This window comes from Camponotus vicinus, unplaced genomic scaffold (assembly GCF_025532165.1).
Source record: "Camponotus vicinus isolate PSW18456_S1 unplaced genomic scaffold, iyCamVici1.0 SCAF_4, whole genome shotgun sequence".
Lineage (NCBI taxonomy): Eukaryota > Metazoa > Arthropoda > Insecta > Hymenoptera > Formicidae > Camponotus > Camponotus vicinus.
Genome location: NW_028141976.1, coordinates 15,362,419 through 15,376,314, shown reverse-complemented (window position 1 = coordinate 15,376,314; position 13,896 = coordinate 15,362,419). Strand labels below are relative to the sequence as shown.

Below are 13,896 nucleotides of genomic sequence, written 5' to 3'. Positions count from 1 at the left end.
TAACCTTTTTTGTAGAGTTTCTCAGCGGCTATATTTTTTGCTTAAAATTTTTTTCTCAAATCAATATTTTCGGAGATAAAAAGCATTAAAATTGTGAAATTCTTTTGTTAATAACTTTTTAATAAACAACGACCGCCAGCTAAAACCTTCAGAATATTAATTAGAGATATGACCTTGACAACATATGTCAATGACATGATTTGTGCGAAGGTGGGCCCTTTTTATGCATAATTACCATTTCTAATTTAAATTATCGCCAGTATTAATTTAATCCAGAGTACTCTATAGGGGTTATATTGTTCATATCACTTTTTATAGAAATTTTGTGCATATAATTGAAAAAGACAAACATATGCAATAGAACATATGTAATCGAAGCATATGTAATAGAAAAGTACAGAAATATAATTATGATGGTGTTCAAAACATTTTTTAAATGAAAATATTCATATTAGCATTTTTGTAATATTTCTGTTTATAGGACACATAGAACACAACTATAGATATTTTTCTTAATGAGACTAAAGCTATTGATTAAGTCTATTAACATTGACTCAATAGTTATTGAAATATGATAATCGATGATACTTCTAAATGAGCAACTCGCATATAAGTTGCTGCGAGTGACTTTATTAATGTGTTTCATGATTTTTCAGTTCTTATGTTTGTTACTTTTGAAAACATTTTAATGACAGTATGTGTAAAATATGCTGCAAAATATTGTTCAACATAGTAAATTAATATCGAGAATATTGAAACAATAAAAATAATGAAATGCATATAATTTTACTAAGTTGATTATTATTTTCAAAAATATTTGGATAACAAGACATTTATTTTTTATTTTAAAAAATTTCATATCATATTTGTTTAGGGAATGCATTGTATAAAATGTACAAATCAAAATTATTACTCAATTACTATAATATTTAATATCAATTAACTAAATAATAATATAATAGTTAGTATCAATTAACTAAATAATAATATAATAGTTAATACCAATTAATAGTTAATATCAATTTATAATAGTTAATATCAATTACTATAATAGTTAATATCTTGAGTAATGAATTTCTTTTCATGTGTCATAATAAAGCCACAATGACGAACGTCAAACCAGAACTTCTCTCAAACCAGATCAATCAATGTCTCGAAATAAGTGCGAGGTAAAATAATATTTTATATTATTGTTTCTCTTTTTTATGTTATTGTTTTTTAATATAATTTTTTTAACCTGGACTTTTTACAATATTACTTCTTACAATATTAAAGTATATGCACAAATCATAAAAATGAGTCTATCTGAAAATTTATAAAATTTATAAAATTCTTTAAAAATTGCACTTTCAAAAGAATTTTTTACAAATGTATTTGTGGAAATTACATTTTAATTTAATCTTTATTATAAATACTTTTGTCGACATATAACTAAATATAGATACTGTTATATATGTAACTAAAGAAAGAATATTTTTCTCGTGTTCTATTCGTCGAATTTAATAATCACAATTCGTTATATATATTTTTATATTTTATGAAAAGATTATAGAAGTCTATAGAATATTATTTTAATAGAAAAATGTGTGTGTTTTAGCATGAGGAAAATTATCTCATTAAGAATACGGAATGTGTTCTTGTATCATGATTTCATATATAATTTGACAGCTGCAGGACGAAAACAAAAAGAAAATATAAACTTTTTACACTCTTTTATGGATAAGGTAAATGTTATGAATATTAATAACAAATTAGTTTTAACTTATACTTTATACTTACTCATAATTTATTATTTCACAGTTAATACAACAGCACCTAATAAATGCACAGAATAGTAACATTAATAATGATAAGACTCGTAAGTTTTGTCTATGGACGTACTATATGGACGTAGTATATAGACTCCGCATGCCCTTTTTTGTCTATCTAATTGAGTGAAGCCAACATCTAGAAAGAGAGCGAGAATAGAGAGCTTTTTCGTCTCTCTCTTTCTTTTTGTTTTTTTTTTTGCAATTCGTCTGCGCAGAAAGAGACAAAGTCTGAACAGAAAGGTTAGATCATCTGTTTCTTTCTATATGTTGGCTTCACTTTTTTGGCCATATGCGGAGTCCTTGTATACTACGTCTATGGTTTTGTCTATATTTTATTTGTATGTTTTCATTGTTGTTACGATGCAAGATTGTAAATGATTTTTTTCAGCAAAATAATATTTTTCAAAAGCTTAAAACTTTATTAAAGTGCTTGCTTTCATTGTTAAAACACTATTATAATGTCTAATTTTAATCAATGCTAAAGATATTTTTCTTTTTCTACGTTTATTTTTAATATTAATTTTCAAAATATCTAATTTTTCTTTTATATATACATGGCGTCCCAGAACACTACATACAAGCGCTTGTGAGGAGGTACAGACCAGTAAATTGAACAGAAAAGTCTTGTACCATTTTACAATTTTCGCAATAATAACAGAAATATTAAATATTAAAATCGGACATACGAAAGAAGCGCTCAGCCGCTCGAGCGCTTGTTTGTAGTGTATATATATATATAATATACTATTATTATATATTCTTATGCTATGAGAAAATAATTAACATATATACACACATGCACAAAATTTTATACTTTTTCTTTCATTTTATTTAGATAAAACACTTCTCGATACATTAATAGAAATGTTTGATAACGAGAAATGCCCGCAAGAAGTAATACGGGAGAATTTAATTACTATAATACTAGCGGTATGTAAAATATCTCTATATAATTTTTACATAATTATGTTTGTATATAAACAAATATTTATTATATTATATATAAAAAGTTAAAAAAGAATTAGTCTAATAAGAGCTAAGCACAATAAATAAATGCATTTATATTGTGTAAATATTCTTTTTGATAATAACGTTTCGATGCATTTGTATCGTATCTCTCTTCAGCATATAAAAATAAATAATATACTGCTACAATGTAGCTAATATTATCTAATAAGCATAATAAAGAGATAAAAATCGATTACAAATAGTAATAATTAATAACACGGATTACTTTACATTTTTTAACATACCATTTCGTTACATTTTTTTCGGAACAATTTAGATTTGGTCCGTGATTGGAAAATATTTTTATTTTACACTGATATGAACAAGTTACATGCCATCATTAAACTACATAAGGACTCTTTTTCTCAGCAAAAAATAAATCAAATAAAAATATAGTATATAAAATTTCATGTAAAGATTGTGATGCATCATATGTTGGTCAGTTAAATAGATAAAATATTAAAATTACGCATTTATGAAGATTGTATTCATATTAATAACGACACTTTACAATATTCTGTGATAGTCAAAGAGCATTGAATTACTTCTTTTTTTTAATTACAGTTGAATAGGATAACGTTGAAGTTTTGGATATAATAATTATTTTAAGTAAAAATTATTATAAGATCTGTTGTTTATTAAGCATCAGAAAAATAGAATCAATCGACATATAATACCGAATGTCTTTACCATGTATGCTGGATTATTGGAAAATTAATGTTAAACGAAAATTTAAGTGTCCCTATGTGTTTATTTTTCTCCCATCGGAAGAATTGAATTATTATTAAAGTGAAATTTTGCATAATTTAATTGCATTTATTTACTACGCTTTCTTCTCATTAGTTTTATTCTCCTTTCCGATTTTTTTATATTCAATATATATAGGTATATATATATATATATATATATATATATATATATATGTTTTTAGTTGTTTATTATCAACGAATCATTTAAATTAACATATAAAAAATTGTTATTTATTAGGGGTCGGATACAACGGCAATAACATTAAATTTTGCTATCTTTATGCTGGCCTTGCATCCACATATACAAGTAAGTATTTATTAAATTTATTCGAAATAATACAATTAATTATACAATTAATACAATTAATTCGGTATAATAAACGAAGTAAATGCAAATAATACAATTTTCAACGACGAATATAAAAAAATTTTTCTAGTAATAATCAAAGAAAGTTCTTTCTCAATAAATTCTATTATTTACACAAATAATAATTCGCTCAGAATCTCTTTTGGCATATTATATAAATTATAAAATAATTTCTAATGATGTTAATAAGATTAAATTACTATATTAAATTACCATACTTTGTTCAAATTGTAACTTAAATTTGGTTAGTATAAACATTTTTTTCAAAGTATGTTTATAACAGTTCAGCAAACAAGAAATATGTATAATATATGTTATAATCTCATTACAAAATTTGCTTAAATAAAAATTTTGTGTGTAATGTTTCTATTAAATTAAGAATTTTAATGCAGCATAAAATGCTATTATCTGCATTTCAATACCAAACTGATAAAAATTCGTAAATATAATAAATAAGATTACATCTCTCTTATATATTGTACATGTTTATATTTATATAATTAAATATCTTATTTAATTTTATAATAGAATAAAGTATATGAAGAAATTAAAGAAATTTGTGGAACTGATCCTGTTAAATATGAAGATTCACATTACATGGAATACTTAGATTGTGTAATAAAAGAAACAATGAGACTATTTCCAGCTGTTCCATTAATTGGGCGGTCTTTAACTAAGGACGTAAAAATTGGTATGTTTTCAAATATTAAAATTCTATTACTTTATATGTGTGTTAGAATACATATAATCATTATATAGCTTAAGCACGAAAAACCATAATTTTTAAAGAATAATTACAAATATATTTTATTATTTAAAAATTATATTATATTATGTGCTCATTTTGTTTTTATATATAAACTACTTTTATATGTTGCCTTATATATACCATACATATATAAATATTATTTTTTATATCTTTTTTTAACGTTTAAGTATAAAGAGATATATGTTTTAGGAGACACTATTTTGCCAAAAGGCACGGAAGTTATATTGGGGATAATAGCTCTCCATCGAAATGAAAAGTTCTGGCAAAATGCACTAACATTTGATCCAGATAGATTTTTGCCAGACAAAATAGAAATATCACAGAAACATTACATGCCATTTAGTTATGGCGTAAGAAATTGTATAGGTGAGCAATAAATCACAAGATATTAAGATCAAATTTATTTATAATTAACTAACAAGTTTTTGCAGGTGGAGGTTTTGCTTTGTTATCGATGAAAATTCTACTAGCAACATTAATACGCAATTTCACATTTGAAGCGGATTCTAATATTAAAATCAATGAAATAAAATTGAACATGAATGTTGCTTTATCTAGCGTGAAACCTTTAAGCGTTAAATTAAAAACACGAGGTCCACACTAGTAAAATAGTATAAAAAGAAATATATTATGTAATAATTATGTAACAATATACATTTAATTAATGTATACATACATACACACACATATATATTATAATATAGTACATACAATAAAAAAGATATTCATTATATTAGATTGTAGTATTTGAATTTTCTGCGCATTATAAAAAGTTTTGTAATAGTATTCAATAGATTATAATTAAAATTTTGATTTTAGTAATTAATATTTTTTTGTCATATTTAAAAAAGATGTACACATATATATATATATATATATATATATAAGAAAAAATGCAATTGTTAATCGCAAATTACATTTTTTTTTCGAAACAATTATGTGTTTTCTTTACACCAATTGATTCCTCTCATTATTTTGTACATAAAAGTATTAAGGTAAGATAATCGAAAAATGAATATTTTACTAGATATTTTATGGTTTATGTAAAATTAAGAAATTATTTCAAGCCTTATAACTCGAAAAGTACTTGATGAAAAAAATACTTTATTATAGTGTTTTGGAAAGCTCTCGACATAAGCTATAAGAATATGCAATAAAAAATAGGTGGTTCCATTTAAGAAATTAAAGGTGTCCTTGACCTCACCTTAACGATGCCATCCAAGGTCAAACCAATGACACCATCTTATGTTCCCCTCAAAACCATACAATTTTTGTCGAAAATGTTTTTCTCTAAAATGCTTAGTTTTAGAAAGAAAAGGGGTGTACGGGTGGTCTGTATATACAGGGTGACCCATTTTAACTTAGGCAGCCAAATAACTCGAAAAATAAGCAAGATAGAGAAAAATGTTTTAGACAAAAGTTGTATGGTTTCGAGGGGGCCATAAGATGGTATCATTGGTTTGACCTTGAAGAGTCATTTGAAGGTCACGTGAAGGTCACTTCAATTTTTTTAAATGGAACATCCTATATATTTTTGTACATTCTTGTAGCTCATCTCGAGAGCTTTCCAAAACACTATAATTAAGTACATTTTCGTTAAGTACTTTTTGAGTTATGAGGCTTGAAATAATTTCTTAATTTTACATAAACCGTAAAATATCTTGTAAAATATTCATTTTTCGATTACCGTACCTTAATAGTTTTATGTACAAAATAATGAGAGGAATCAATTGGTGTAAAGAAAACACATAGTTGTTTCGAAGAAAAAATATGTAATTTGCAATTAACAATTCCATATTTTTTCTTAAAAACAACTATGTGTTTTCTTTACACCAATTGATTCCTCTCATTATTTTGTACATAAAAATATTAAGGTAAGATAATCGAAAAATGAATATTTTACAAGATATTTTACGGTTTATGTAAAATTAAGAAATTATTTCAAGCATCATAACTCAAAAAGTACTTAACGGAAAGGTACTTAATTATAGTGTTTTGGAAAGCTCTCGAAATAAGCTACAAGAATGTACAAAAATATATAGGGTATTCCATTTAAAAAAATTGAAGTGACCTTCACGTGACCTTCAAATGACTCTTCAAGGTCAAACCAATGATACCATCTTATGGCCCCCTCGAAACCATACAACTTTTGTCTAAAACATTTTTCTCTATCTTGCTTATTTTTCGAGTTATTTGGCTGCCTAAGTTAAAATGGGTCACCCTGTATATACAGGGTGTCCTAGACCACCCGTACACCCCTTTTCTTTCTAAAACTAAGCATTTTAGAGAAAAACATTTTCGACAAAAATTGTATGATTTTGAGGGGAACATAAGATGGTGTCATTGGTTTGACCTTGGATGGCATATATATATATATATATATATATATATATATATATATATATATATATATATATACAGGGTGAGTTTTATTTTCTGTGTCAAACTTTTTATCATACGAGAGATTATCGACTGCAATTATAATAAATTAATCGGTACACAGATGTCAGTTATTTGAATCGACCGTATCGATCCATATATAATATGTACAAGTTAAAAGGTGAATCAAATTATGTGGTATGGATTTATTATTATTAGAGCTACGTATTATTATTATTATTATTATTATTATTATTATTATTATTATTATTATTATTATTATTATTAAATATATATATATATACATATTAATATATTTTTTATTATTATTATTAAAGCTACGTATACATATTCGATATATTAAAGCAGTAGAAATACATATTTAAAAATTCAGTTTTCAAATTTAACACTTTAACTTTTTATGTAAAACTTTATTTCAAAATCCGCATTTATTTTTATGATTCATAAATTGTTATTATTGATTTATACGTTAAAAGTATGCAGCAAAAAAATGTTCTTCCTTCTTAAAGTAAAATTACACAATTGTTCCATAAGAAATACATTCTTAGCGCCAAGTTCTTTTAATTAAAATTTTTTTTACTTTTTTGTTTTATATTAATTTTCAGTTTTCAATTTTTAAATAAATTTTTAATTTCTTAATATTATTATTTTTGAAAATTAAAACAACTATTTTGTATAACAATGTTTTCAATTAAAATATTTCTATTTAACTTGTACAAGTTTTCTTCCTTGTACTTCTATTTATCTTGTACAAATTTTTATTCTTAGTTGTCGCAATTTTTTTATATCACTACTTTTGTAGACAATATGACAGTTGGATACAATTAGTGCATGAACTTGGCGCCCTTTTTTTACCTTTTTTTAAAAAGGTAAGTTTTTGGGAATTATATCACTTCTTTTTTTAGTCTAATTTGTGTGCTAAGAGATATTATATTAAAAAAAAAAATATATATATATATATATATATACATACATATACAGGGTGAATTTTCAATGGTTGTGTCAATCTTTTTATCATACGGGAGATTACCGATCGCAATTTTAATAAATTAATTGATACATAGATGTCAGTTAATTGAATCGACCGTATCGAAGGCCGAAATATAATGTGTACAATTAAAGCAAGTTAAAAGCTGAAATTATGTAGTGTGGATTTATTATTATTATTAAAGCTACGTATACATATTTAATATATTAAAGCAGTAATAATACATATTTAAAAATTCATTTCAAATTTAACACTTTAACGTTTCATGTAAAACTTTATTTCAAATTCCGCATTTATTTTTATGATAAAAATTTTTATTATTGTTATACGTTAAAGGTATGTAGTATTTCTGCCTTCTTGAAATAAAATCACGCAATTGTTCCACAAGAAATACATTTTTATAAAACAATTGCGTAATTTTATTTTAAGGAAGAAAATTTTTTGCAGCATGTTTTTAGCATATAATACAATAAAAATTTATCATAAAAATAAATGCGGAATTTGAAATAAAGTTTTACATAAAACATTAAAGTGTTAAATTTGAATTGAATTTTTAAATATGTATTTCTTCCGCTTTAATATATCGAATATATATAATAATAAATCCCTTGTGTTTTGATCATAGTAAAATAATAATAATAATAATAATAATAATAATAATAATAATAATAATATAATAATAATAATAATAATAATAATAATAAATATAATAACATATATATTTAATAATAATTATAATAATAATAATAATAATAATAATAATAATAATAATAATAATAAATGCATAGCTTTAATAATAATAATAAATCCACATTACATAATTTCAGCTTTTAACTTGCTTCAATTGTACACATTATATTTCGGCCTTCGATTCGGTCCATTCAATTAACTGACATCTATGTATCAATCAATTTATTAAAATTGCTATCGGTAATCTCCCGTATGATAAAAAGATTGACACAACCATTAAAATTCACCCTGTATATATATATATATATATATATATATATATATATATATGTATATTTTTTTAAATATATAAGCAAATTATATAAAAATATATATAGAATAAGTATATATATTATATATTATATATATATATATATATATATATATATATATATAATTATATTATATATATTTATATTTAGCTTGTAAAATAGATATATTTATTTACTTTGCGCTCCAATTATCATACCTTACTGGCTCTTGCGAATTTTTAATTAATAATTTTATTATTTATTATTTAACTTGCCCTTTATTATTTATCACTACTCAAAATGCGGTTAATAATACATGTCACTAATGACACATATGACACATGTCATTAATATCGCAAATATCGCAAAGCGTCATTAGCGCAATCTTCCGTCGAGAGTAGGAAATGTACGTTTTCTCTTTCTATGTGTTGTGTACATGTGCGTTGATGACGATGATGATGATGATAAAGACATTTCTTAATTGAAAATTTTCATATTTCGATTTTGCGTTATGATATTTCCGTTTATAGATCATGCAGCACAAAAATAAAGATACTTTCTTTATACAATTCAAACCCGCTCTATCGATTAAGGCTAGTAAGAATTCGATCCGTTCAGCCGTTATTGAAATCTGAGTTACTCTCAACTGTCCGACTCGCGTATAGATACACGGAGTGCCGCGCTAATGCTTCGCATGAACTTGGCGCGAGACACTACCGTGTCTCTTGATAAATACAATATGTGGTAAGGCCAAGTATTTTTATTTATTATAAAACATGTGTGTATACTATATTTGTTATCATAAAAAGAAATCAAAAACTTTGTAAGAGATAAAGAAAGAGACACACAAATTACATATTAAATATAATATAGTATAATTTGTATTATTTTATTATTTGTGAATTAAATAATATATTAAATCCTGTTGATTTAATGATAAAATTTCATAGAGTATAAAATATAAAAAAAAATTGTGTAATAAAATTCGACAACAGCAGAATTAGATTTATTTTAGTGCGTGCGACATATGTAATCGAAACATATGTAATAGAAAAGAACGGAAAAGTAATTATCATCTGTCTAAAACATTTCTTAAATGAAAATATTCACAAATATTTGGAATTTTGCATCTATTTCCCTATCTTTAATTGTAATATTTCTGTTTATAGACACGTAGAACACAACTACAGATACTTTCCTTAATGAAACCCAAGCTATTGATTAAGTCTATTAAGATTGATATTGAATAGTTATTGAAATAGTTATTGAAATCTGATAATCGATGATACTTCTAAATGAGCAACTCGCATATACGTAGATACATAGATACGAGACTAATCTTGTCGTTGCTGCGAGTGACTTTATTATCGTGTCTTTTGATTTTTCAGTTCTTATGTTTGTTACTTTTGAAAACATTTTAATGACAATATGTGTAATATACGCTGCAAAATATTGTTCGACGTTCGACATTCGACATAAATTAATATCGAGAATATTGAAACAATAAAAATAATAAAATGCATATAATTTTACCAAGTTGATTATTATTTTCAAAAATATTTAGATAACAAAACATTTATTTTTTATTTTATAATTTCATATCATATTTATTTAGCAAATGCATTGAATAAAATGTACAAATCAATATTATTATTCAATTACTATAATAGTTAATATCTTGAGTAATGAATTTCTTTTCATGTATCATTATGAAGCCACAATGATGAACGTCAAACCTGAACTCTTATCAAATCAGATCAATCAATGTCTCGAAATAAGTGCGAGGTAAAATAATATTTTATATTATTGTTTCTCTCTTTTACATTATTGTTTTTTAAAGTAATTTTTTTTACTTGACTTCTTACAATATTAAAATATGCACAAATCGTAAAAATAAGTCTATCTGAAAATAATTTATAAAATTCTTTAAAAAATTGCACTTTCAAAAGAATTTTTACAAGGGTTTGTAGAAATTATATTTTAAATTAAATCTTTATTATAAATAATTTTGTTGACATATATAACCAGGAAAACAATATTTTTCTTTTGCTCTATTTGTGGAATTAAATTAATTAAATATATTTTTATAGTTTATAATATAGAATATTATTTTAATAGAAAGATGTGTGTGTTTTAGCATGAGGAAAATTTTCACATTAAGATTACGGAATGTGTTCTTGTATCCTGATTTCATATTTAATCTGACAGCTGCAGGACGAAAACAAAAAGAAAATATAAACATTTTATACTCTTTTATGGATAAGGTAAATATTATGAATATTAATAAGGAATTAATTTTAACTTATACTTTATACTTACTCATAAATTATTATTTCACAGTTAATACAACAGCATTTAATAAATGCAGAGAATAGCAACAATGAAAATGAAACAACTCGTAAGTTTTGTCTATATTTTATTTGTATATTTTCATTGTTATTATGATGCAAGATTTGTAAATAATATATTTTTCAGCAAAATAATATTTTTCAAAAGCTTAAAATGCTGTTAAAGTGCTTGCTTTCATTGTTAAAATACTATTATAATGTCTAATTTTAATCAATGCTAAAAATATTTTTCTTTTCTTCTATTATTTCTTTATTTTTAATATTAATTTTTAGAATATCTAATTTTTCTTATATATATGTTATTGTATATTATTATATATTTATGCTATTAGAAAACTTGAGAAAATAATTAACATGTATCCACACATGCACAAAATTTTACATTTTTTCTTTTATAATATAAATAAAACACTTCTCGATGTACTAATAAAAATGTCTAACGGGAAATTTCGGCAAGAAACAATACGGGAGAATTTACTTACGATGATATTAGCGGTATGTAAAATATCTCTATATAATTTTTACATAATGTTTGTATATAAACAAACATTTATTATATTATATATAAAAATTAGAAAAGAATTGTACGTGTGTGTGTGTGTGTGTGTGTGTGTGTGTGTGTGTGTGTGTGTGTGTGTACATATAAACATATTCATATATATAATATTTGTATATATATAAATGCACTTAAATTGTGCAAAAAGACCCCGCACATTTTATATTAAAAAAGTGGCTTCGGTCAAATTGGCTAAAATTGAAATATGTTGTAGTTTAGGTGATGCTGATCAAAAGTTTCCTGAGGTAAAAAGTCTAAAAATCAAAAGTATAAAAGATGATTTGAAATGGATAGTATTGAAGTTTAAAAAACGTCTGTTTTTGAATACATAAATTAAATTAATATACAGGGTGTTGAAAAAAAAAGGATAATTTAATATGTTTATGTTAGTATGTTTATGTTAATATTTTTTATGTTAGTTAATAATTTAATTTGTAATTTATTTGTAATTATTTGTAATGTGTTTTTTATGTAATTGCAAATTAATTGTAATTTACGTTGTATATATTATAATTATGTGTAATATATATTTTATATATGTATTATATTCTCTGTTTGGAAACTCTGTATTAAAAGGAAATTAAACTAAAATTAAAAAAAAATTTTCCTCTTCAATATATCTCCACCTTAACGAAGGCATTTGCCGGGTATGAAGGTTTCAGTACTCTCATGAACCTGAGAACTATGCCGGCGGTAACATATGCCAATATTCATATAGACTATTCTTACTCTCTAAAAGTGAATCAGTGTATTATCACTGTAATCAGTGCTGTACTTATAACTGCTTGTAATCAGTGAGTATTTACTGTTTTTCAGTGATAATATACTATATACTACTTTCACTAGCGTGAAGCAGTGTATTATCACTGAAAAACAGTAAATACTCACTGATTACAAGCAGTTATAAGTACAGTACTGATTACAGTGATAATACACTGATTCACTTTTAGAGAGTATATTTAAAATCATTTTAAGTATGATCTTAGATCGCGTCTTAAGATTCCATACAGTTATTAAAATAGTTATGTAACAATTTCCAACTTATTTAAAACACTGACTGAATGAATTAATTATTTTAGAAATAATTAATTAAATAATCTATAAATTAATATTTTTCTATAATTTAATATTCCGTGTGTATATTATATAATGCATAGAATATTTCGGCAACAAATTACCCATAACATGTTCAGCCTTGATGATAAACAGTAACGCGTTATTGTTTACATATATCATTGTCATGGGTGTGGGTGTGGGTGTGGGTGTGGGTGTGTGTGTGTGGGGGTGTGTGTGTGTGTGTGTGTGTGTGTGTGTGTGTGTGTGTGTGTGTGTGTGTGTGTGTGTGTAGAAAGAAAGAGAGAAAGAACCACAAAATTTTATTTAAAAAGGTTGTACTAATATTACTGTGCATTATTTGAAACCCTATAACTTTTATAGGAAACATTTTTGTCTGCCGTTCTCGGTTTTCGAGATATTCGGCTGATACGGGTGGTCTGACACACCCTGTATATATATATATATATATATATATATATATATATTTATTTATTTATTTATTTATTTATTTATTTATTTATTTATTCATATAATAAAAACAATTTTGAAAAATAAAATAATGAAAATAATAGGCTCAACATAATAATAAATTACTAAGGGGTAAAAAGGCAAATAAAAATCAAAAGATACGCGGTTATTAGTGCGCAAATTTAGATATATAGTATAAAATATTTACTTAAATTTACTTAAAGCGTAATATATAACATTCTTTTAAATTTTATTACAATTTTTGCTGCCTTTTGTCGCTTAGTAATTTTGAAAGAAGCTCTTAAAATATATTAAATTCATGTTTCTTTTTTCTTCAATTCAAGCGGCTTAAATTGAAAATATTATTAAACATTTTTGTAACATTCTGTTATAGAA

General features: G+C 24.2%; 1 protein-coding gene across 3 annotated transcripts in view; it reads left to right on the top strand.

The window, feature by feature from the left end:
• Nucleotides 1-5,440, top strand: part of LOC145970513 (cytochrome P450 4V2-like) — a 14,106-nt gene extending 8,666 nt beyond the window's left edge. For all 3 annotated transcript variants that reach the window (XM_083097353.1, XM_083097354.1, XM_083097355.1), the window contains 8 exons: nt 1,100-1,169; nt 1,598-1,724; nt 1,801-1,858; nt 2,647-2,741; nt 3,807-3,875; nt 4,464-4,626; nt 4,894-5,070; nt 5,136-5,440. In XM_083097353.1, coding sequence (XP_082953479.1) covers nt 1,100-1,169; nt 1,598-1,724; nt 1,801-1,858; nt 2,647-2,741; nt 3,807-3,875; nt 4,464-4,626; nt 4,894-5,070; nt 5,136-5,308 — 932 coding nt within the window. In that variant the 3' untranslated portion in view covers nt 5,309-5,440. The remainder of the gene's footprint in view (nt 1-1,099; nt 1,170-1,597; nt 1,725-1,800; nt 1,859-2,646; nt 2,742-3,806; nt 3,876-4,463; nt 4,627-4,893; nt 5,071-5,135) is intronic.
• Nucleotides 5,441-13,896: the final 8,456 nt, after the last annotated feature.